Source organism: Sciurus vulgaris, assembly GCF_902686455.1.
Source record: "Sciurus vulgaris genome assembly, chromosome: X".
Taxonomy (NCBI): domain Eukaryota; kingdom Metazoa; phylum Chordata; class Mammalia; order Rodentia; family Sciuridae; genus Sciurus; species Sciurus vulgaris.
The window spans coordinates 96984899-97010747 of record NC_136471.1 but is presented as its reverse complement, the minus strand read 5'-3'; the positions used below and the strand labels follow the sequence as shown (position 1 = coordinate 97010747).

General features: G+C 39.9%; 1 protein-coding gene across 1 annotated transcript in view; it reads right to left on the bottom strand.

Moving 5' to 3' along the window:
• Window positions 1-25849, bottom strand: part of SLC9A7 (solute carrier family 9 member A7) — a 144523-nt gene that overhangs the window by 7303 nt on the left and 111371 nt on the right. Inside the window, exons 14-16 of the mRNA XM_079123558.1 lie at window positions 19356-19419; window positions 11162-11244; window positions 4970-5075 (exon numbers count right to left, since the gene is read on the bottom strand). Of these exons, the coding sequence (XP_078979684.1) occupies window positions 4970-5075; window positions 11162-11244; window positions 19356-19419 (253 nt within the window). The remainder of the gene's footprint in view (window positions 1-4969; window positions 5076-11161; window positions 11245-19355; window positions 19420-25849) is intronic.

Sequence of the window (25849 nt, the reverse complement as noted above, 5' to 3'; positions counted from 1 at the left end):
ATACTGCCTCTAGATTGTTTTTTTTTTTTTCTTCACATAAAGGCTGTAAAAATTCAGCTGGTCAGGAAAAGGACTGGAATGGCATCTTATGCGAAGCAATGGTTGTAGCAAAACAGACAAGGCTAAACAAGGCAGGCGTTAACAAAGTCAGAGCCTCTTGAAACTACCAGATGGTGGGGAGAGTATCAGGAGACAGAGTGAGGTCAGAAAGAATCTTTCTCCCTCCAGTGAGTTTCACCAGTAAAACAAGGGGAGGGTCATGGCTTGGATGGCTAACACATCTGAATTCCTATGTTCCCTACATGTCAGGGCCTCCTCTGTCTAGGATACCACCCTGGTCAGGCATGCTGCTCAAGATCATGGGCACCTTGCCTGCCCCAAGCACAACCTGGACTCCCCATCTAGATGATAAACCACCAAAGGGCAATGATCTCCTTCCCTCTTCTTGGTGCCCTTCCTTGATGGTACTTATCTCATATAGGTTAAGCATCCCTGTATCTGAAATCAGAAACTTTTTGAGTGTTGACATCAAACAAGTCTGATAGTTCTCAAACTTTGTTTTATCACAAAATTATTATAAATACTGTCTAAAACTACCTTCAGGCCAAGCACAAAAGGTATATATGAAACATAAATGAATTCTGTGTTTAGACTTGTTCTATACCCCATATATTTCATTACATATGTGCAAATATTTCAAAATTAAAAAAAAAATGTTCTGAGATCTAAAGTACTTTGGGTCCTAAGCAGTTTGGATAAGGGCACTCAACCTGTAGTAGGTGCTACATGAAGGCCTGGTAAACACACTGAGCTATAGGGATTCCTGGGTTGAGTCTTTATCACTTCTCTCCCAGTACATCTCCTGTGTATTTACTGGTGACAAGCACATGCTTGTTTTCTGCATTGTTTGTCAGTGATGTCAACTTCTTCATACATAGTTCACAATGTGACTCCCCTTAACCAGTGCTCCAGCTTTTTTAACAGGCGAGCACGCAATTCCTCTCACTTGCTGTCTCAAATCCCCACTGGAAAGAGGCAGGGTAGGGATGCATGATGAAAAACAAATTCTGTACTCAGATATCTAGAGCACAGTTCTAAAACTTGCTCCAAACTCCCAAATTTCTTCCTCTGCCTTAGTGTTTAGAAAGTCCTGAAGCTCAACCTGTTCTCTGATAATTCAAAAACAAATGACATCATGTGCCCCATTTGGGTTTCCAGCTCCCAGGGAATCCTGCTTCCTTGTCTTAGCATGTCCCAGTTCTACTGTTCAGACATGTGCTAAATAATGGTTTTGTCCATCTCTGTCAAAATCTGTCTGCCAAGGCTTTTACCTACCAATATGCAGGGAGACAGTCCTGGTACATACTATACTATTTCAAGGTTTAGAGCCAAAAATGGACAGAGAGGAACACAGACGAACTGCATGTGAGGGTAATTCTACAAATGAAGGAAAGCCCACCATGGCACCCTGGACATAAACTCCAATATGACCTGATTGTTCTTACAGAGGGACAAAATTCACTGGTGGGATAAAAAATAACACTGGATACTGACCCATTCCATTTATGACACCCACCAGTCCAGACAGTACCCAAGGAGCAGTCATTCAGAAACAAAAACATCTTGAGACCCAGTTGGAGAGTGACTCCTATATCAAAGCTGAATGAGGGCTGGGATTGTGGCTCAGTGGTAGAGTGCTTGTCTAGCACGTCTGAGGCACTGGGTTTGATTCTCAGCACCACATATAAATAAATAAATAAAATAAAGGTATTGTGTCCATCTACAACTAAAAACAAAAAAAGCTTAATGAGTGTTACATAAAGCTGATGAAACCAACTCACTCCCTGTAATTCTAGATGATAGGATCCATGGAAGTTTAGGGAAGCTGAAGGTCTATATCATATAACGAGCTGTCCCTTAAAGGCTGCTATAAAAAAATGCAGTGAAATAACCCCCAAAACAAGAGTGTTGTGGGAATTTGTGCGCTGAAAATAAGCACAAGTCTCTTCAAAAGTGGAAGAACACTGTTTCTTGGTGGATAACAAACCTAAGTGGTCTGGAGTTTATGGAACTAATGAATGATGAACATCCTAGATACCTCCAAATAAACTTGGCCAAGTACAAAACACTCTACAGGTGATGGGTGAGAACCACATAACAACTATCAAAATAGCCACAAGAAGTGCTGAGTGAGAGACTCTCACCCAGCACTTCACAGGGAGCCCCTCCACCTCTCTCAACTTTGGGTTCCTCTGTTGACTCTGAAAAGATCCTTTGCTACCATTCATTCAGCAGCAGATCTCACTGTATCTGGAGGTGGCTGAGACCCTGGACCCCAGCACAAAGGGGCAGCAGCAGCATTGAGGGTGGTTGTTCCTGGTAGCCCAAGTCACCCCATCTTAAGTTGGCTATGGCAAGTCCAGAGCCCAAACATTGCTCCAGAAAGCAAACCTTGAGTAGTCTCTTAAACTGGTGAGAGAAACAGTTTAAAGGTACATGACTGTACCTTTACTGAGTCCAAACTAGTCCTCATATCCCTAATGTATGAACAAGGGGATAGTTAGTAAACTTCTGATCACAGAAGATTTTTAAGGTGTGATTAGTTAGAGCTTCATGCAGTGGTAGCACCTCAGCATGCTTTGTCTCAATGATGACATGCCTTCAAGTGGCCACACTTCCACTTTAGACAGGTCCAAAATGAGCAAACCGTTCAGTCTTCAGAACAAGATGGTATTTCTTATGTACAGTAGTAGCTGGATAAGAAATTATAAAAACTAACTTTTTAATTTATTGGTTTGTGTCCTTCTGATAAAGAACACTACCATTATTGTTTAGGCTGAAAGGTATTATAATAAAAAGTTACCATAATTGTTAAAAATCATTTACAAAGCAAGAACAATTCTGGAAAAATGATATTCTCACCATTCTACTGGAGGTGTTTTCTTGTGTTTGTTTGTACTGGAAACAAAACTCAGGGCCTCACACATATTAGGAAAGTGCTATACCACTGAGCTACATCTCTAGCCCTACTACCCATTATTTTGTAATCTGAAACAGTTTATTTCATGTGGCACAGGATTTTCATTTTTAATATTATTTTTATTTATTTATTTATGTTGGTACTGGAGTTTTAACCCAGGGATGCTTTACTACTGATCTACATTCCCAGTTCTTTTTTTTTTTTTTTTTTTTTTTTAATTTTGAGACAGGGTCTAAGTTGCTTAGGTCCTCACTAAGTTACTGAGGTTGGTCTTGGACTTGTGATCCTCCCGCCTCAGCTTCCCAAGCTGCTGGGATTACAGGCACATGCCACTATGCCTCCCAGATTTTCATTTTTATATGGGGAGGATCTGAGGATGCTGGCGGGCTCAACTATCTTTAGGAGAAGGAGACATTCATGAATGCTATTCTCAAGTTCAGTGAAAATTCAAAGAAAATGCTGGGGCAGAATTTCATTCTTACTAGGCAGAACCCGCTTTCCCAAGGAGGCAGCTCATCTGGTTTTGCAGGTGTAAAGTTCTGTCACTGCCCATTTGGCCTTTTTAACAGTTGCCTTCTTCTGAGGGACTGGGCAGAGGCCCTGGGGGCTTTGAGATGACAGATACACAGAGCTTCTGGGTTCTCTGACTGCAGGGTAGCAGTGGGTTACAATACTTAATGACTTGGCAGTTATAATCCCTGTTCACAGAGTAAGAACACGCCATCCAAGGAGCTGCATCCTCCAGTCCTGGCTTCCCTTCCCCTCCATTCCATGTCCCCTGATTATCGATGTTGTTCACATCCCTTTCTCCTTGGTACTACCTGAATGTGTACTACCTTTCCTAACCCTATTGCCCCCACCCTGTGCCCTGTTAGAACTTACTGTTTAGGACCCTTGTCCTTCAGACTTGGGCCTTGCATTCTGCTTTCTCATCACTGATCAAATAAACTGCAGGTTCTTTGCTAATTATTTGAAGACTTATATTAGGGTGTTGGCTCTACCAATTAACAATCATGGAACTGTGAACAGCTTACATCATCCCTGAGATAACTTTCCTCAACTGTAATGCTGTGATACCTGTTTCTTCATGGTATGACTCAGAGAATGAAATTAGCCTTTGGGAGCTACATAGCTGTACAAAAATTTAAGAATCTTTTTCCTCCTAGGGTAAAGTGACTGTGTTAATGACAAGATGATTAGGATGGAGGAGAGATGGGGAAGGAAGAAGCCTTTGCCCTCCACTCCACTCCTTCCTTGTAGGTAGCTGCTTGCTCTCTCTACTTCGCCTCCCCATAACACACACCAGGAACTCAAGAGTCAGCCCTAAGTCTAAGACGTCCACAACATGGATATTCTTTGCATACTGTGCTAATCCTATTTCTAACATTGGAAAGTGGGAAGAAAGGATCCAACCACATAAACATAAATATTTACAAAAGGAACCTTCACATTTGTGAAATGCTTTGTAGTTCAGAGTGTACCTTAGCATTTAATGCTCACAGCCAGCCTGTAATTCCAGGCCTATTTTTTTTTTTTTATATTCACTCATTCATGTATTCATTTATTGAACTCTGGGTACTTTCCATAAGCCAGGTATTGTTGTAGGTGCTACAGATAGAAATAAATGTAAGTCTTGGCCTCTGCATTTACCTAAACTTACAACCAAGCCTATTTTACAGGTAAGAAAACTAAGGTGCAAAACACTTCAATAGCCTGTTGGAGCTTGGATCCCAACCTAGCTGTTCTGATTCCCAATCTATTATATCACAGTTGCTCATGTTTGGGAGTCCCCATAACCCTGGTAAAAGGTTTCTCTATTACTGTGCAAAGAATATAAACATATGTAAGTTGGCCATTTCTAATCATCTTATTAGACAAGCAAAATGTGAGGATGTGGAGGTATGAGTGTGATAGGCTTCGTCTTCCTAGGTAAGAGGTTTCCCTGGCAGGGTGAGCAGAAGGAACACAATGCTGACATGCTGTACTTACGTCGTACACCTGGGGACTAGTCAGACATCGAGCTAGCAAACCACACCAGGCGGGAAGAGTGGTGGTTAGCGGGGGGCCGCTGTGCGTGAGGATGGGTTTCAAATAACTTTAAAAAGAAATTAAGGAGAAACAGCTACAAAGGAAATACATGCACAACAATTTTTTTTAAATCCCAAAGAGTAAACTTTCCTACATTCTACCCACAAAAAGCTTTCTCTCCTTTTTACCAATTCAACACAGGAAATACTTGCTCCTCCAACAATATGAAATGAAGTCTGAGGTACATCTCATTAGCCTTAAATGGTAACTAGTAACTCACAGGTCCAATTGATTTCCAATTGTCAGTTAAAAAGAATATTTGATTGATTAGAACACTCTTCTGACTTCTTTGTTTCGGTTCCAATTAGCATTTCAGGTTTTGAAACACAACTGACTCAAATCTTGGAAAAAGGAGACTGTCCCTGGGGGGACAGGTACTGCAACTCCTGAGTCCCCTCTGCCCTTGTTCTCTATAAGTATCCTTGTTAAACCACTCTACCTGCAGAGCATACAGCAGAAGTGTTTGAGTTGGACAGGACCTCAGAAGCAACCTGGGACTACTACAAAAGAGGAAACTGAGAATTGGCATGGTGAAATTATTTCACTAAGGTTATTTAGTCCATAAACCTCTCAACTTCCCATTATAGGGAATCAGTCACCTTTCTCCCAGACTCTATCACAGGACTTCTTTACCCTGATACTATTGATATTTAGGACTAGATCATTCTTTGTTGTGGCAGGATATTGAGCAGCATCTCTGGCTGTTACCCACTAGATGGGAGTAGTACCCTTATTATTCCCCTCCCCAAGTTCTGACAATAACTTTGTCTCCAAAAAGTTGCCCAATGTCCCACAGAAGCAAAACAGGCCTGGTCCAGACCACTGCTCTAACATGAAGGTCAACTGATGTGCAGACAGTTCAGGGTTTGTCAGTTAATGGCTATCTGTGCTTCCAAATGCACAGCCCTATATTCGAAGCACCACAAAGCACCTGCCCCATTATGAAAGAGGCCTGTTCTAAGACCTACACCCTAAGGGATGTGGAAAAGGTGGAGTCTCAGATGGCCACCATGGGGATGAACAAGAGACTGAAGGAAGACAAGAAAATGCCCTAGTGGTCTTTGCCTAAGAGAATGGACTGTTCAGTGCACCCTTAATTCCTGCCTTCGTTTAGAGCATCACACAAGGGAAGAAGCTTTCTCCAAGGAGGAAATGGAAGAGGAACACAGAGGTATGCTTCTAGTTGGGAATTACTCAATGAAGAAGGATGGACATGAGGACTCTGCTGGAGCTCTTTAAAGATAGAACAAGCCCCCTTTTGGTTGCTGTCCTTTAACCACAGTCCTGGGGACAAGTGCAGGGCAGGCACACACTCAGTGTGGGAACAGTCCCTACAGGCCTATCAGTCTTCTCCTGTCTCTACTCAGAAGATGACAGAGGCTCTGATCTGTACAGAGATGAACAGTGAAGAGTCAGGAGGGAAGCCAGAGGCTACCCTGCAGTTCCCTGCCTCAGGCACTTCAAAGGCAAGCCACATTTCCCCAAATCCAGAAGGCCTAAAACAACTTCCTTAAAAAGATTAGTTTATAAACATACATACTTTAAAATACTCAAATTGTTGAGTTACACTAATTGGTCTGGTAACTGACATTACACCTTTATACAATACATTTTCCTATATTTCTTGATTTATAAGCTGTAGTCTGAAGTTTAAGTCCCTCCTATGAAGAATGATAAATTTCATTCATTAATACTGCTTGTCTCTTCTTTCCAATTTCTATTATAATTAATTTTATACTGAAGATATGCATTCTATTTTATAAGTAAATTCTCTTTTTTTTTCTGTAGATTAAGTGTGTCAGAAGCCAATAAATCAGCATTTGTAGTAATGTCACTGGGCCAGGGGTGTAGCCCAGTTGTAGAACACTTACCTAACATACATGAGGCATTGGGTTCCATCTCTGGCACACACAAAAAATGCAAAAATGTCATCATATGAATATTATTCACTGTAGAACCAAGCAGAGTGGTTGGAGTAACATAAAATGAAAAATAATCCTTTGTCATTTACACTTTGTGAGTCAGAGAGAATTCTAGAGTGTGTTGCTATATTAAGAATCTTTCAATATTTTTTGTTCACTTCTTCTGGATTATAACAATCTTCAACATTGTCCCCTTTTTTGAGCTTTGTTTTGTCTGATCCATAAGTTATTTTTCTTATGTTTCAATCTATATGGTGCTAATCTTTCTGAATTCTTACATGTCTAAAAACCACACTCCTTATTCTCTCAGTTGTGATTGACAGTTTAGGTGTAGAATTGTAGGTTTATTAGACTTTTCTTTTTATCCTAAAACTTTGAAAATATTGCTCAACAGAATTCTAATACTCTGATTCTTGCCTTTGGAGTTTGCCTGCTTTTCTCTTTGGAAGCCTTAAAAGTTACCTCTTTTCCTCCTGTTGTTTTGGAATGCCTCTGGAATATGTCCATCCTATTCACGTACTTGGTGAGTCCTTATACTCTAGAGACAAGTATCTTCCTTAGCTGTGGGAATTTTTCTTCTATTATTTCTTTGGCATATCTTTTCTTCCATTGTCTCCATCTTTCCCTTTCAGATCCTGCTAAGTGATTTGGGTCATCCTTGTCTAAACTCCGCAGCCTAACACTCCTCTCTTACACGTTTCTGACATTCTGCTCTAATTCTTCAAGTTTTGTCCTCAATTTTATCTTCCAAATCAACAATTCAGTCTTCACCACATTTACATAGTTACACTGTTCATTAAATTTCTATTGTTAATCTCAGAAATCTTACTTTTAATTTCCAAGAACCTCTTGTTTTATTTACTCATTTTTCTAATAATCTATTCTTATACCATAACTGGAAAAAAATCTCTCAATGCTTTCAAAGGATTTTATTAGAAACATCTGAAAGCTAACATTTGGAATTGTTTATTTTGGCAAACCCAACCCTTATGTATTTATCGAATTTCTCAGTTCATCAGGCAGGCTGGGGACTCATACAATGGCAAAAACAGGAGGAGTTACTCTGGAGGGAAAAATCTTTGGTGTCCTCAAGATCTGTTTCTCTACAAAGCAAACCCCCAAGGCAGTGTCTACTTCCTTTAGAGATCTAGAAACTGAGGAGAAAATTGCAAGCTACCTATTAATCTGTTCACACAGGAAGTACCTGTTAGAGCTGTTCCTAACAACAACATTCTTAAATAAATCACCTGAACAAAATGGCTCAAGTCTCACTTTTGTCTTGGGCTACATCTTCTATGCTGTAATTCCCACTATCTTTGGTCTTCCAAATAATTATAAACATCTCTTCTGTGATTTCAGGGAGATCTGGGGAGAAAGGAAGGTGTATATGCATGCTGAGCCTCTCATCTTAAACTGGAGGCCTGTCTATCCCATTTAAGGCTTGTTCTGGGAAAGAGGTCCCACACTTCCTCCTGCCACCCTGTGGGAGTCATTCAAGTCCAAATGAACTCTCTTCTGATGTAGCCAAAGAACATGTTTTCTAACAGATCATTTGTGATGATATGGAAACAGGACATGGACCATGCGCACTTTCCTCATCTAATTCTTTGAACTCTTTGTGCCTACTTACATTCTTCTTAGGTTCTCTTCTCCAAATTAAAAAGTGTAAATCCCAAAGCCACTAAAATTTAGATTCAGATAGACTTTAGAGATCACTTCTGTTTCTCTTCAGAGAATCAATTTCTTATCACTTTAGCATTTTATCCCCTCCCACAGACTCTCTTCAATTTTCTCTACATACACATTCTGGATTACAATGTAGACAAAGTTCATGTGGCTTTAAAACATCCCTGGAGGTTATATTTCAGTTAATAGTAAACAAGGTAATTGGACTAACCTTTCCACTGAGAACAACTAAAAAGCTGGGTAAAATAAAACAAAATGAAATAAGACAAAACCTACTGCCTCATGGTTTTGGAAAGCTACTCAGGCAGTAAAGAAGACCAGAATCTGGGAAGAAGGAAACCCAAGAGGTGAGCCACCTACATGGTAAGCACCAATTTCTCTCATGGCACCTGAGAATCTGAGCACGGCATCTGGCAGACTCACAAAGATAGAATGAGTCTGACAAAAATTAGCCCAGGGCCTACCAAAGAAGAAAATGTGAATACCTGAGGCTTTAGGATGGGTCCCTAGACAAAAAGGCAAAGAGAAAACTGAGTTCCTCAGAGGAATTCAAGTCCAGCTTCAAATCACCTTTATTCCCAATTGGATTAAGGTGATCTGAAATTGCAAATGTTCACAGCCTAGCCACTCAGCAGACAGAAGCTTAAATCATCTCTGAAGGATGATGACCTCATCCAGAGCATCTCAGATTATCTAGAGTTTTTCATTGTCCATGCCTAATCACTCAGAAAAAAACTCAGATACAGAGAAGATAAACAATAAAGCTTCTAGAAGATAACACAGGAAACTGACTTCAAAGAGACTAATCAGAACAGAAAAGATCAATCAATTGGAATAAGGCCTTTTATCCATCAAAAGATAGTTTATAAGGGAAACAGGCAAGTTACCAAGAGTAGGAGAAAGAGAGGAAAACAGGAAGTACTGGGGAATGAATTGAAGCAAATTATGTGTACATATGAATATGTCACAATGAATCCCAATATTATGCATAATTATACATAACAGTAAAAAAAACCAAAGTGGGTGAAGGTATTTTTATCATATGTAATTAGCAAAAGATTCATATTCAGAATACATAAAGAACTCTTACACATCAGTAAGAAAAAGGCAGGCGACCCAACAGAAAACAGGGCAAAAGGCTTGAACAGGTACTTCATAAAGTAATATACTGAATAGCCAGTAAATGTTACGAAAAAGTGCTCAACCCTATTAGTTATCAGAGAAATGCAAATTAAAGCCACAATGAGATATCATTACAAAACCACCGGAATATTAAAAATTTAAAAGATTGACAATACCAACTGTTAGGAAAGAAATGGAGTAACTGGAGCTCTCATAGACTAGTGGTTGAATGTGTAAGGTAGTATTACCATTTTGGAAAACTGTTTCGTACTAGCTTTTGAAATTAAACCTACATACATCCTATGTCCCAGAAATTTCACTCCTCTGTATATTCCCAACAAAACATATGTATAGTATATCAAAGATGTATACGAGAATGTTCATAGCAGTATTTTTCATAGCTCCAAGTTAGAATTCTGAGGGTTCATCAATAGAATTGTGATATTGTCACACAATGAAATACTATGCAGCAATGAAAACAAATGAACTAGAGCTACCAACAATCACATGGATGAATCATACTAACAAAACAGACACTTATAATATAAACACACACATACATTAAATTGTCTCATTTATATTAGGTTGAAAAACAGGTAAAACTGTTAAGTGTTGCTAGAAGACAGAAAAGTGGCAATGCATGGGGTGGAGGAAGGGGAGTAAGGGAGTTATTGCATGAGGGAAGCTGGTAATTTTGTTTCTTAACTGGTTTGGTATTAAATGAAAATAATAATTTGCAAAGCACTTATGACTTACATACTTGTGCATCTGTTATAGTTCAATAAAAAATCTTTGAGCATTTTCAATATCTCCCAGAACTATTTATAATAAGCCATCTGCCATTTGATCACTATGTCAATGTAAAAAGATCATGCAGGTTTAACTTTTTGTTTTTTAATCTTCACCTGGGATTAAGAAAAGCTGCTAGGACAGGGTCTGCCATGCATGTGGCCCAGATATACAACTATAAGATCAGACTTGGCCAAGTTCAATAACAGGAATTCCCTCCCTACATGGATTAATTGCTCAAGCTCCACTTTACTTCCTGACCAAAGCATGGCTCACTGTGTTATTTTAACTAATTTACCTACAAAGGCACAATTCTGGGCACAAAGCTCTCAAAAGCCACGAGTCCACCAGGCTGCAGGGCAGCTACTCAAATGATAAGCAAACATTCCTCTTGACCAGAGGATGCTTGCTTGCCAGGACTACCTGATCAACATATGTGTCCCAAGAGAGGAATGACTATACCTGTCCCAAGTGTTCATCTTTCTTTACTCATCAAAACTCATTCACTGACAACCCAACAAGTGAATTTTACTGTCAACATCTAATGAACATGCGTTGCCACTTAAAAGGATACTTGTGGTCAAAGCTGTACCACAGCCTGAATATCCACGCACTCTCCTGCTTTGTACGGTTTCCTCCAGCAGAATCTGGGCCATCCTAGGAACAAACAAGAGGACACATGTTTAGTTGCAGAAAAAGGATCAGAAAGATAGAGGGAGAACTTCCTTTTAAACTGTAACTTTTTTAGTAGGGCTGGGATGGAACCAGGGCTTGGTGCATCCTAGACTCTACCACTGAGCTATATCCCCCAACCTATGAACTATAGCATTTATAGATCTAAAACACATTATCAAATATCATGTCACCAGAGCTTTGAAGATATATTGAAAGGTAATTCTTTAGCAGAAACCGAGTAAACCCAAAGACAGAAAAATCAACCCCCAAAGTAAAAAGTATTGGTTATATCTATGGGTAGATCAACTAGAAATTAGTACAAAATTTCTTCTGGCATTTCCATTGTAATTTTCCTCAAAGTGCCTTTAAAGTAATAATCAAATATTAAATAATTAAATAATAATTCTAAAATAGTCTAGATCCTTTCAAGTCATAAATCAATATACAACAAATATTTTAAAAGTCTCTACAAAACCAATTTTCCAGGTCCCTCCAAGGTTGGCCTAGAAATGCCACACTTTTTGTTGAGTTTCCTGACAAGCTAATCAAAGGGTTCTCTGCAGTCCTTCCCAGGTGCTCCAGGTTACCTGATAACTTGTTTCCCTTCCAGCTGTAGGAAAGTGGGGTCAGTGGGCAGGGGAAACAGAGCCAGAATTAGAAAAATCTGGTATTTTATTTACCCTGAAGTAGCAAATTCCTTGCTATTCCAACTCAACCATCCTCATCATTCAATTTTGAAACTAACCTGAAAAATCAGACATTAATTTGAGGTTTGGAAAGTCTGTTCTGTGCAAGTATTAAGAGCAGCATAGTTAATATAAAATTCAGGTTGATAGTAGAGTAGAGCAAGTGAATTAGCATTAAGGAGAAAGGGACAGCAAGGGAAGGTACTAGGGAATGAGACTGATCAAATTATGCTATGTGTATGTATGAGTATGGCATAATGCACCCCATAATGTACCAATAAAAATTAAAAGTAAATAAACAGGGACAAAACAGAAGTGATGCATGGCACTAAGACTCCAAAGGTGCCATTTTGTCATTGTCATTGTTTCATAACAGAATGGAAAGCAAGAGTCCTCATCTTTGTATTTTAAATAATCACCTGAATTCAGCGCATTAAAATGGGCTTTTCTGTGGAAACAAATTGGGTTGACTTCAGCAGTTTCAGGGTACTAATGGGGTTCTATGTTGCTGGATGACAAGCTCTGAAAATACACACTGCAGGTGAAGCACAGCCATTCTTTAAATCATAACCCTCTTTAATATTATTGAGAGAGGGAACTCTGCAAGTGAAGGGCAGTTGACAATAACCAAAGAAAACCTGAACTAAAAGTCACAAGTAATTCCAAATCACGGTGAGTGTAAATTATACCTGCAACAGCAACGCCAAGGATTAACTAGAAATCATTCAGAAGATAAGCAGATAGGTAAGTAGATGGAGGGAAATTGGTCAGCACTATTTAAATTCCAAAAGTTCCAACAACAAAGATTATTTTTAAAAAATGAGTCCCCATGATAACTGAGGAATGTTTAGAGACGGATGTGGAAATGGCTTCATTAAATGTGCCCTTCTGTGCATGAGGAAACATAAATAAGGAGAGATCCCAGAGACCAATTCTTTTACATTTTTATAAATCACATGGAAGAAAAAAGGACACAAATGTTTCCATTGGTTAACAACAATCCTTCCTTGGGTCACTGATTGCTAACTTATGACAACTCTAAGAAGATTTCAAAATGCCACATGAAACAGTAGAAAAGTGATAGACAATCTTTCCGAGAGGCATATATATCTTTATGGAAAAATTAAATGGTTCTTTATAAAGTGACAGACTCTAGAATTTTACTAAAGAAATAAAAACCTAGCAATATGATAAACACCATCAGGAAGGATCCTCTAAAGCATTAGGCACAAAACAAATCCCCTGAGGTTGGTTTCTTCAATTCCTCCTAAATCAACAATAAAACCATCACCTCCACTCTGTCATTTTAGCCTCCGCAAAATCACAGTGCAGTTATTATCCCCTGGAATACTTAAGTTCTTGCCCTCTCACCTCAAGGAAGCTACAACAAATTTCTTTAAGTCCCCAAAAGGGACAATTGAAACTAATAAAGCTAGACAAGGGCTTCTATTTAAGGACAAACTAACAAAAGGTCTTCTCAGGTCACAAAGAGATATAAATCCCTGAAATTACAAGTAAGGGAAAGTGACCTCAGATTCTGCAGCAAAACCTGAATTGTAAAAAAACACTGAGAGATGACTCTGAGAGGCTATGAAGGGTAAATTCAGGACAAACCTAAAAGTGTTACTTTGTAAAGAGGATGTTAAATAGCTTCTTATTCCAAGAGATGGTGCCAGAAGCATGATTAGGTACAGGAAGAACTTAGATAACTCCACATGTGGTAGCTTTGAGGAAATCCGGCAGTTCTGTGAAACAGAACTAATTTCTTAATCTGATCAGTAAGATGACCCACAACTGCTTTACCACACAGAAGTCACAAGAGTCCTTCCTGCGGGCTCCCCTCAGCACTGGGCTGAGCAGGGGTCACTGTGGGAGAAGGCGGGGCTTCCTTCCCGCCTGCACTTGGAGACTGGGATTTCCATTCCTGTGCTGCCCACAGCAAAAGCAGGGATTTGCTCTCTCACAGGCCCCTCCTCACAACCTGCTTTCCCACCAGAAGGGTTCACGCCCCATGTCTTTGGCTCAGGCCACTTATAGGGCCTTTCTTCCTCTCACTTTCTCACACCCGTACTGCCTTGCTCGCCAACCCCTTATTCATTCTTCAAGGATCACCACAGAAGCTTGGCTTCTCTAGAATAAAAAAAAAAAAAGGAGTGAAAGCAAACAAAAAGCAACAAACTGTTCTAAGATGTTGGAGTGAATATCACAGGCCCTCTGAACAGACTACAGCCTGATTATGCGTTTTGCTTTGCTATGTAACTCTGGGCAAGTCACCTAATATTCAGGGGCCTCATTTGTAAAATGAAGATCTGAATTATCACCTACCATGACAGGGGTTGTAGCTTAGTGGTAAAGACTTGCCTAGTGTGTGTGAGGCCTTGGGTTTGATCCCTAGCAGCACACAGACATGATAAGAATTGCCTACCTTGCAGGGTCATTATGGGACTGTGATACTGTGATATAAAAAGAAATATACATTTGGTCTTCACCTCAGCCCCTGGCACAAAATTTCTAAAACCCTTGGGTTTTCCTGAGTGACTGGGGTAAGAGGAGCATCATTTTTTATTTGTCCCTTTCAACCACACACAAGTTTATACTAATGAGCTGACTCTTAGAGGCTGGGGGCTGGTTGTTAGAGGAACCAACCTTATGCTTAGAGAGCTGGAAATTTCAGCTCCACCCCCACCTCCAGGCAGGCGAGAGAGGGGCTGAGGGTTTCGTCATCCATGGATGGTTCATGATTTAATTAACCACACCTGTTAACAGAACCTCCACAAGGTTTGGAGATCTTCTGAGTTGGTGAGGTGCTAAGGGGGTGGCATGCCAGAAAAGGGCATGGAAGCACTATGTACCCCCATCCCCAGAGATGCCTTTTGCATCTCTTCCATTTGGTCATCCTGAGTTGTATCATCCATAATAAACAGTAATGGTAAATAAAGTGCTTTCCTGAGTTCCATGAGTCATTCCAGCAAATTACTGAACCTGAGGAGGAGGTCACAGGAGCTCCTAATTTACTGTCAATCAGAAATACAGGTTAAAACTTGGAATTTGCTATTGATATCTGAAGTGGGGGCAACTTTATGGGACTGAGCTCTTGACCTATGGGATCTGATGCTACCTTCAGGCCATTAGTAGCAATCAAGTTAAACTAGAGGATCCCTAGGAGTTGTTTACAGAGAATTGGAGAATTGGTTGGTGTGGGGAAAAACTGCACATATTGATGTTAGCACTTCTAACTTCTAAATCAAAAGGCTGGAGATGTGGCTTCGTGGTTAAGCACCTCTGTGTTCAATCCCAGGTATCCCAAAAAAAAAAAAAAAAAGTGTGCTGGAAATGACATACACAGTCTTTGGAAACGAACTAGATTAACAATATAAGCTCTAACTGTGCTAAATAGTTTATAAATATTTAACTGGCATTTCCAAAGTCACGTGACTAATAATGAGTTATTATTTGTTGAGTACATACCACATATCAGACACTGTCCTAAGTTCTTTAAGTATAAAAATCATTTGTACCACTAAAAGAAAAGAAAAACTTTGTACATCCTTAGCCTTTTTTATATTTTATTAGAGACAGGGTCTCACTGAGTTGCTTAGGGCCTCAATAAGTTGCTGAGGCTGGCTTTAAACTTGCAATCCTCCTGCCTCAGTCTCCCGAGTCACTGGGATTATAGGTGTGTGCCACCATGCCTCGCCCAGCACACATGTTGAGGGAAAAACTCTAGTCATTAATGTCATTGGGCTATCTTGTGTGGTTTTTTTACACAAGGGACTCTTAATATTTTTACTGACATTATTAATAGAGAAACGCCTTCAAAAATATGGCCAACCCTGCTTATTAGCATTTTCGAGTCTATAACAGTGAATGTCTATTTTTTCTAATATTTTTAAGTTGCAGATGGACATAATACCTCTAGTTTATTTATTTTTTATGTGGTGCTGAGGATCAAACCCAGTGCCTCGTGCTTGCCAGGCAAGCACTCTACCACTGAGCCACAATCCCAGAGTGTCTTGTTAATTAAGCACCTACTATATGCCAGGCATCATGGTGAGTGCTGGAAACAGAAGAAGCAAGACTCAGCATCTGCTCCTTTCCAGAGAGAGATAGGACAAATACATATATACTCTCTTTTCTCCTCTCTCGAACACACACAAATATGAAGAAAAAGAAAGCTGATTTTAAAAGAACCAAAAAACCTAGGAATAGCAAAGAGCAATATTTTAAAAATAGTTTTTCTAGAACTAGTGAATACTGATGCCTTCATAGTTATATTTTATTCCATCCTTACATGTTAAAAATTTTAAAGTTACAATGAAGAGAATAGTTTACTTTTCCAGAAATGGGGTATGTGGTAGGCAGAACAATGGCCACCCAATAAATTCTATATTCTAATCTCTGGAGTCCGTATGTTACATACATGGCAAAAGGAGTGTTGCAGATGGATATAGGGTTATTCAGGTAGACCCAGTACAGTAAAAAGCACTGTTGCTGGATTTCAAGATGGAAACCACGAAGAAATGCAGGTGGCTTCTAGGAGCTGAGCATGGTCCCCAGGAAACAGACATTAAGGATACCAAATCTCAGTGCCACAACTACAGGGAACTGACTTCTATCAACAATCTGAATGAGTTTGCAAGTAGCTGCTTCACCAATGCCCAGATCTGCCCAAGTTTTATTTTTGAATTTGAAGTAAAGAAACCAGCTGAGCCCAACAGACTTCTGATCTACTGAACTGTCAGACAATACCAACCGTGTTGCTTTAAGGTACAAACTTTGTGGTAACTTCTTATAGTAGTCCCACAAAACTCATAGAGCACAGAAAGCAAACAATGCAACTTGGTTTGTGTGTGTGTGTGTGTGTGTGTGTGTGTGTGTGTGTGTGTCTGTCTGTCTGTCTGTCTGTCTGTCTGTCATGGGAACAATGAACCAAAATATCTCAGCCCTACTTAAATCTGTTCCCAGAGTTGCACCAGGTTTCTGAAATTGCAAATTATACACAAATCCCCCGGGGATACTGTGAAAATGCAGATTCCACTTCAGTAGGGCTTCATGAGGCCTGAGAACTGAGTTTTTAGCAAATTCTCTCCCAGCTTCCAAGCTATTGGGCCATGCCACTGGGCCACAGGGACACTAGATGTAGTAAGGATAGGTCAGGGGTCCCTGGGGGAAACAGTAAAGAAGGCCCTCGACCACCTTCCTTCTGTCACTCTCCACCTTCTTCCTCCATCACACTGTCACCAAAACCCTTTGGGACAGAGGTTCATCTGTCTGTTTGCAGATGTATTCCCAGAGTCTGCAAGAAGGTCTGATACATAACAAGTGCTCAATAAATATTTGTTAAGCGAATGAATACATTATGAATTCAGAGTTTCTAGAGAGCAACAAAAAGTAGCAGAAAGGGAAATCAAGGGGCCAACAGAAGCAATTGTTAGACAAAAAGAAAAAACTAGGGGGATTGGTCAGAGAGTAGTTATTTGAGGAAAGTCACCTCAGCAACTGGGTGACTGGATATCAGATTTCAGCCTGTAGGAAAACTGGAGGAAGAGCCAGAAACAAACTTGCTTACCAAGTCCTATGTTGATGCAGATATAAACAGCTAAGTTCTACAGTTCTCACTACATGCACACACACACTCTGACACTATGGTTTCCTTTCCTCCACATTCCATAATATCTGGCTTGTGTGCTGGTTCTGCTGACATGATAAACCCAGTCCCTTTGCTGCTCCAAAGGGGCCTTCATCAATGAGTGTTCTTCTGGAAATGTAGGGAAGGAAGTGAATGATGTGTTTTTATGTCCGGCCAACAGAAATCTCAGCTGTGTCTGGTCTGGCATGAAAAGTCCCCCCCTTTAATGGGGTGAGAGTCCATCCTGGCCCAGGCAGCTTGCTTCCAGCTGGGCTTGTTTTTGTTTTGGTTGCAAAGTCACCAAGACTTCTGGAGAAACAAAGCAACTACATTTTTGGTCTTGTTTTGTTCTAATGAGTCAAACTTGCCAGGGACATAATGCTGAAGTCTGCCCACAATATTCTTATGCTTCCCTCCCATAGAGCCAGAAGTTCCAGCCAATGTCTCCTTTCCTTCTCCCACATGAACTAATGATCTGTAGCTCTGTAGCCATGATTCTGTTTATAACCTTGGGCTTCCAGAACCAGTGAGGGAAATTGTCTTATTCTAAGAAACGCTTTCCTATCAAATATCACTGTTTGTTTGTTGTTTTTAGGAAGATCATTTAGAGAAAACTGGCTTTTCTTTTTTAGTGGGGGACAAACATGTGGACTTTCCCTACCTCTGATCTCAGCTTCATGACAACACTGAGCATGTGACCTGGATCTATTTCAGGAGAAACTGCAAGCACCCAGGGTTTCACCCAAACATGACAAGCCCGTTAATTTCTGTTTCCCTGTTTCTCATGATCACTGAGCACTTCCAGTCCTGTTAGTGCCTCGCTGAAAAGAGAAGGTCAGGCCAAGATGATTTGGAGAAATAAGGTCCTTTCTGCACAAGGGCATGAGTCATTTAGAAGAGGGTGTCCTGGGGAACCAAGCCTAAAGTTTGCCTGTTTTTCCCAGTCTGACAGCAATCTTGACAGCTTTCAAAAGGTCAGCAAGACTGACTTTGCAGGCCCTTCTTCATGACTGTGTGTGATATTTGGAAGGAGGAGGTTGGGGGAAGCTGTGACACAGCTCCATTGTGACAAATGGGGTGCCATCAGAAGTGTAGCAGAACTTTCTGCCAGTCCATTCACAGTGCCAAATGTGCAATGCTCCCAGTCAAAGGGTCCTGCAGGGATTGACAGGAACACTGAGTTAAACTCTTCAGGTCCATCCAGGGAGGCTCACCCTGCCTGGGAGGGTGGCTATTTTAGCTGTCAGTGCATGGACTAAATGCCAGAACCCTTAGCACTTAGTACCTGCTGTTTCTCAAATACGTCCATGGAAAAGCATAGCAAATTTGTTACTAAGCCTAATTTCAAGCTCAGTGTTTCTAGAGTGTAGATCTTATGAGAGATGTATAGTAAGTTCTACTACATGAAACCAACCAAATAATTTCATTAATTTCATTTTACAGGTGCTTGAGTACAGAGATAGGAACAACAGGAAACAGCAGAACGGCTGAGGATGTTTTGACTGGTCTGGAACTGTCAAGATGAAATCTCTGCAAATCTTGGTTATCTAGCTAACTCCTCTCCTGTTTCACCTACAAAACAAACCACTTTCTACTTCTAATTTAAAATCACTATTTAAATGCTCACCCTTCAGCTTCCAATGGGGGATGATAACGGTACCCCTCAAGATGACAATGAGGGGGTTCAGGTACAATGTCCAGCATGTAGCAAATGCTCACTAAATTTTAGCTACTTTAAATTATTTCTTCCATGTAAAGAAGCATTTCATGTTACTTACCCCTTGTAAGACTTGAAAGCTGTCATTGTTGGGTGGTGGGTCTTGATCTGGGTCAACACCAACTCTAAAAGTCACCAGGGAGGAAGACAAGGAGAAAAACAGAAAGCATTAGCTTGGCCCAACGCAGCTATGCTGGCTGAAAAGTAGCCAGGAGGTTGACCATTTTCCCAAGACAGAAGGAGTTGTTAGCTACAAAGCGAGGAAGGTTGTCATGCAAAAGTCATGTCACACACCACATCATATCCTAGAGGGTTGGAGGACAATCAATTCTATGTGCTTATATGGCATTAGCAAGCCCTCTGGAAAATGGCACGTGCTGCTAATTGTCCATCTGCTTTCCTGCACCAGGCAGTCCCCATTATCCAAATGTGGGTCCCTTCCTCTCGATTGCTTCCACACTTCCACCCTGACCAGTTTTGATGTCCTTAACACTGTTATGAAATTCTTCAAATATACTTGGAAGTGTTGAAGGAACTTAGAATAAATACCTATATGGCCACCATCACGAGATTATACCATTAGCATTTTAACTATAGTTTCCTTATTACTTTTAGATGTGTTCAAATAAAGTAGCAGATATCAGTACACTTCCTCTGACTACATCAGCGTGCATATTGACTGAGTCTTTCCTTGACCAAATTTGAGTAAGGTTCCTCTGAATCCTTTTTCCAACTTTTCCCTGACTTTTGAGCTTCTGTGCCTGTCTTTGCCTCAACCAACTTTAGCAAGAATCTACCTGAGTTGGTTTAGCCAGAATCCCCAACCTTGATATCTAATCCCCTGAAATATATGATGGGGTTCCCCAGCCTCTGGCAAACCCCAGTCTTGGTCTGACTTCAGCAACAATCCTGTTTGGTCACTTTACCCAGAATCCCTCTTACCCTGATGTTTCCTCTTAGTAATTTTCTCTCTTTTGAGCCCTAGCTTTTTCTTCCACTGTCAAACCCCAACAGAGTTCCTATACCATTTGTGATGATCCTGAGTAAAGTCTGCTTACCCTTTTAACAAGATAATGCTTTCTTTAACAGTATCATTAACTAGAATCCCAATTTGCTTTCCCAGTGCCCCCACACCTCTCCTGCATCAAAGATGACCTGTCGAACTCATGCAATTGAGACAACTCAAGATAGAAATAAAAGGCACAGTGACAAAATCCACTTAGAACAAACCCCAGAAAAGCATGGAGGAACAGTTGACTTGGCTTAAGTCACATACCAACTATTGCTCCATGCACCTTCCTCATTCTGAGGCACAGAACTGCGATATTGAGGACATAGATAATATGGAATAATGGAGAGAAAACAGATAACAGGAAAATTTCTATCTCCTTTCACTCCTTCCACTGTCACAAAGAATAAAAGGTAAACCAAGCATACAGTTTTCAGGAGCTTAGGTCAGATTTGTGCTAGAAGGGAGGTGTGAGTGGGTTTGGCAGGAGTGTCTCTGCTGTCCACTACCAGCACGTTGAGTCTAATGAGCACACAGGGGATGCACAAAGCCCCATGTGTGTGCACTAACTTTTCCTTATTTCTCTTCTCCTTCACCTGTGGCACCCAGGATCTTTTCTAAGGTAAGAGACTATATGGAAATGGGAGTGTGTATAAGAAGACAACACAGAAGTGCCTTGCCTCTCAAAGTCAACCTCTAGTCTCTCTTATTCTTGGCTTGAGTATCACTGACCCAAAGTGCATGCCCCTGGGGAGGGTGATAGAGAAGGAAAGGGAACAGTTACCTCATCTTGTGCTGAAGGCAAAGTTTAAAACCATAAGATGAGTTCATACATTCAGTAAGTAAGTACTTAAAGAATTCTTACTCTGCCAGGTACTGTTCTAAGCAATTAGTTAAAAGTCTATAGTGGGTTTCACACCAGATTTCTTTGCCGTGGCCTGGGGTTTGATGAGTCCTTTGTATTGAATTAGATGGACTTTGCTGCATGACAGAGGCTAATTCCAGGCAGTGGTCCTTGCCACTGGACATTATCTGGGGATGTTGAGTAATAAATCTCATGGAGACATGAAAACCATCCAATTCAGAGGGCCAAAGTCTGCCCACAAAAGTAACATATCAGAGTCCTAGTGCACACCGGTGTCCAATGTATAAAAGTGTCCAGAAGAGAGGTCACACACTGAATTCCTAGCTGTTATCTTTAATCCTTACCAATTTTTAGTCTCTTAATGTACATTCCAGGGAGAAAAATCCTCTATATGATGGCTTTGTCCATATGTGTAAGGTAAACAGCTAGGAATCCAATATTAGCCCTCATTTTATAGATTCTATACCAGTGCAAAGTCATTTAATGCCAGACTAATTTATTTAAGATGTGCTCCCAGGGGCATACTCAGAGGGGTAGAGCACTGGTGACTCCAGCATCTCTCAGTCAGCCTAACAGAATGCCAGAGGTTAGGCTGAACCCAGTGCCTCACATGTGCTAGGCAACCGCTCTACCACTGAGCCACAATCCCAGCCCTAACTTTTTAGTTTAATCAATTAAAATTTAAATAGTCACCTGTGATACTGGCTACTGAATTGGACTGCACAGGTTCCAAAATGAACTAATTCAGCCACGTCTCTCCACTATCATGTTTTTTAACTGAAAAGGCAACAAATGTCTGCTAACATTTTGCTTTCTCAATGATAACACCCAAATTCCTGCTAGGATCCTGTGATGATGCCACTCCAAGTCCCATAAATATTAAGTAAAACTTTTCTTGAATTGATTACTTAGATACTGTAGACAGTCCTTACTTTGTCAGTATATAAAATAAAATTTAAAATACTCTAATGTTCTTCTTTACTGGGAACATCATCTAATAAAGTAAAAGGATATAGTCAGGTGTGGTGACACATGCCTGTAATCCCAGTGACTCAGGAGGCTGAGGCAGGAGGATCACAAATTCAAGACCAGCCTCAGCAACTTTGCGAGGCCCTATCTCAAAATAAAAAAATAAAAAATGGGCTGGGAATACAGCTCAGTGGTATGCACTGATTGAACAAAGCACCTCTGAGTTCAATCTCCAGTACCAATAGTAGTAGTAGTAGTAGCAGCAGCAGCAGCAGCAAAGTGAAAGGAATGACAGAAATAGAAAAATCTCCATTTTCCACCCCAAGTACAATCACACTTTCAAGTAAGGATCATTAGTGAATGGTTTTACCACTGAGTAAATTTTGGGAATCTGGCCATTTAAAAGACCACTCTATTTTGTAATCAATAAGAAAAAATGGTACCTTGACAGTAGAGAGACCTGGGGTCACTACCTTAACCAAGTGATCAACTGTGACATCATTTAAGGGGACGCCTGACAAAATGTACCACTTGATAGAATGCAACAAGAAATGTATAATATCACTTTCAGTTTTTGACAAAAATGATTACTCATCTCTAATCATGATGAAAACATCAGAAAAATCCAGATTGTGGGTCATTCTGTGAGATAACTATCATGAATGCTTTTTTTAAAAAAATCAATTTTATAAGAGACTAAAAAACAGGGGGGAGGATTGTTCTAGATTAAAAGAAACTAAACAGACATGACAAAGCAAGCTGTGATTGGATCCAGGACACACACACACGTGTGCGTGTGTGTGTGTGTGTGTGCGTGTGCACACATGAGCACACGAAATTCATGTTACTTTTCTTAGGTGTAAAAGAAGTATTATGATCATGTAGTAGACTGGATTTCTAGGAGATACACTCTAAAGTATTTAGGGATGGGAAGTCATGATGTCTGCAATGTACTTTGAGGTATTTTGAAACAGGTGAGAGTAAGAGAGGAGGCACAAAAATGACCTTCCAAAATGACAAAAATCTTAAGTGGTAAATACAGGTTATTATTTGGGTATTCTATTATTTCCTTTTTTAGACTTAAATTTTTTTCACAATTACGAACAGAATACTTCATTATATCCTTGGTGAAGATGTTTAAAAAACACATCAGTCTATTTTCCTGCCTAATTCAACCTACTAATATGATTCATGAGTTCTTATTATTTCAGGGTCTAAAAGCAACAAATTATAAGGATTCATGAACACAGGATGCTATATAATAGGTAAATATAGGTAATAGACAAATAGAGATTCCAATAATTATGTGATTTTGTTTTATAGATAAATTCTGGCATGTTTTGTTGAGATTCTCTTTCTCTTAAATGTGAAGGGCAAGGAGAAAAATGTTAGTTAACTGAGACATATGGTTAATTAAACTCCAACCAATATAGCCATCTTCAGCTCTGGTTGTATACATCCCCTGGAAAACTTCAGTTCTGAGGACAGTCTTAGCCAATGTCCCTTTTCCTTGTTTTTATCATCCTTTTACCATGGAAGTTCCAACCTCCACTATTGCCACTCGCCATCAACCACCTGCCTGAACTACAGCCTAAAACTCTTGACAACACACAGCATGAAAGGACCTCCTGGGCCCTCCCACAGACAGAGAAACCAGGGAAGGCTCTTGGGGTCTCTTGGAGGTCCCTGCTACTGATATAAGTGCTTAATAGGATAATGCCAAGAAAGGAAAAAAAGACCTGCTTCCCAGATTGCTACTACTTTTTAAATGCCCAGAAGAAAACAGAACAGGGGATATGAGGCACAAATATCCTGCTTCTATAATTTCTTTCCCCATTCAATGCTGTTTACTTTAGGGTGATTTCATAATTACTTTTCTGGCAGGCTTGAGGGCCCCTTGGACCAATCCCCAAGGATGACACAGGACCCTAAGGCTCCCTACATAAGGCTCCACCCTTGGGGCAAAGCCCAGAACCAAACTGGCCTCTGGGAACAAGAGGTAAAGCAGTAGGCCAGGTTGTTTGGTGTGGTGCTAGGCAGCAAGAAAGACCAGAAACATGATTTTAATTGCAGATTTAAAGCCTCAGAAGACTTGTCATGGTCCCCTAACTTTCTGAAATTCCTAGTTTCAGGCAACTGTTCATAACCTGATGGAAGGCCTTTTTTGATCTAGGACATTATATAAATCTGGAACTTTTTGTTCTGCTTTATTATATCATATTTTAGCATTCCCCTGATACATGTAGGCTGAGCTCACTGGAGCACACACAACCGCCTTTTCTTCCAGAATAAACTGAATTATCCTTACTTGCATTAAGCATTAGACAAATGTGGAAATCCCACACCAAATGAGAAAATAAAGCAATTAAACTGATGTGCTCATTCTGGAATGAATAAGTACCGAAAATTAATAACTTCCTTCTGGTATAATAATTTGTTCATTCTGGTTAACAGACAAAATGTCATGAAATCTCAGCAGCTTTAGAAGTATTCTACTTTAATTTTTTAATTTAATTTTTGGAGATGGTGCCAGTGCCTCATGCATGCACTCTACCACTGAGTTGTACCCCAATTTGAAGATGATCAGACATACACCTTCATATAAAACCTTAAACACAATCATAATCTGAATTCCCTCAAGTCCCAGGAGTAATAACTTATACTTCCTTTTTTTTTTCAGTTGGTCTGGCTTTATTCTTTAATAGTTTACTTATTGAAAAAAATTACATTTAATCACAATAATCAAGTATCAATATGGACTTTTTAACATGTATAACATGTGTTTGAAAAACTGTCCACACTGGAAATTCATTCTGAAGAAACAATTCAATTCATAGAAACAGAGTAAAACCATAGTTACTAGAGGCCAGGGGGTAGTGAACTGTTTGTAAAAGTACACAAAACTCCAGATAAGTGGAATAAAAGAGATTCTTTGTATCTTATGGAGAGTAGAGTTAATGATATATGTGTTTCTTTTTTAAGATAAGATGATTCAGCCAGGTGTGGTTGTGCACCCCTGTAATCCCAACAACTCAGGAGGCTGAGGTGAGAGGATCCTAACTTCAAGGCCATCCTCAGCAACTTAGTGAGACCCTGTCTCAAAATAAAGGTGGGGTGTGCCAAAGGAAAGGGTCTTCCTCTATAACTTATCAGGTACCTAAAAATGAACTTTTTAGTGTGTATGCTCATGTGTGTGTTTAACAGTATAAAAAGTATGAACTCGGTGATTTTAACTATTACAATTAACTTCATGCACATCATTACAGGGTACATCTCAGACATATCCCAAGAATCATGCCCCATTACAGGTACTGCTCACTTTTACTACTGCCCCCAGGAAGTGAAATCTTTTTACAATGCCAAGAACAGAGTTCAAGCATATTTTGCATTGATTTATCTGCCAGCACCATGAATCAGATCAGGAAGAAAGCATACCAATTAGAGCTAAAGAAAGGAAAGAAGAAACATTAAAGTTTTACTCTGTTTGTTCCTATACCATCCTTAAGCATAATTATAGCATAAACTTTGATGGCTACTGAGAAACAAATTGCATTTAGAAGAATATTTATCCTTTTGTTTAAAAATATTCTTTATACCTTCTGAATCACCACAAAAAGGTATAAGCACACAAATACATACTTTATGAAACACAACAACACAGGTATTCAATTAGGATGGAAGAGTCACACTTCATTCATGGTTGACATATGAA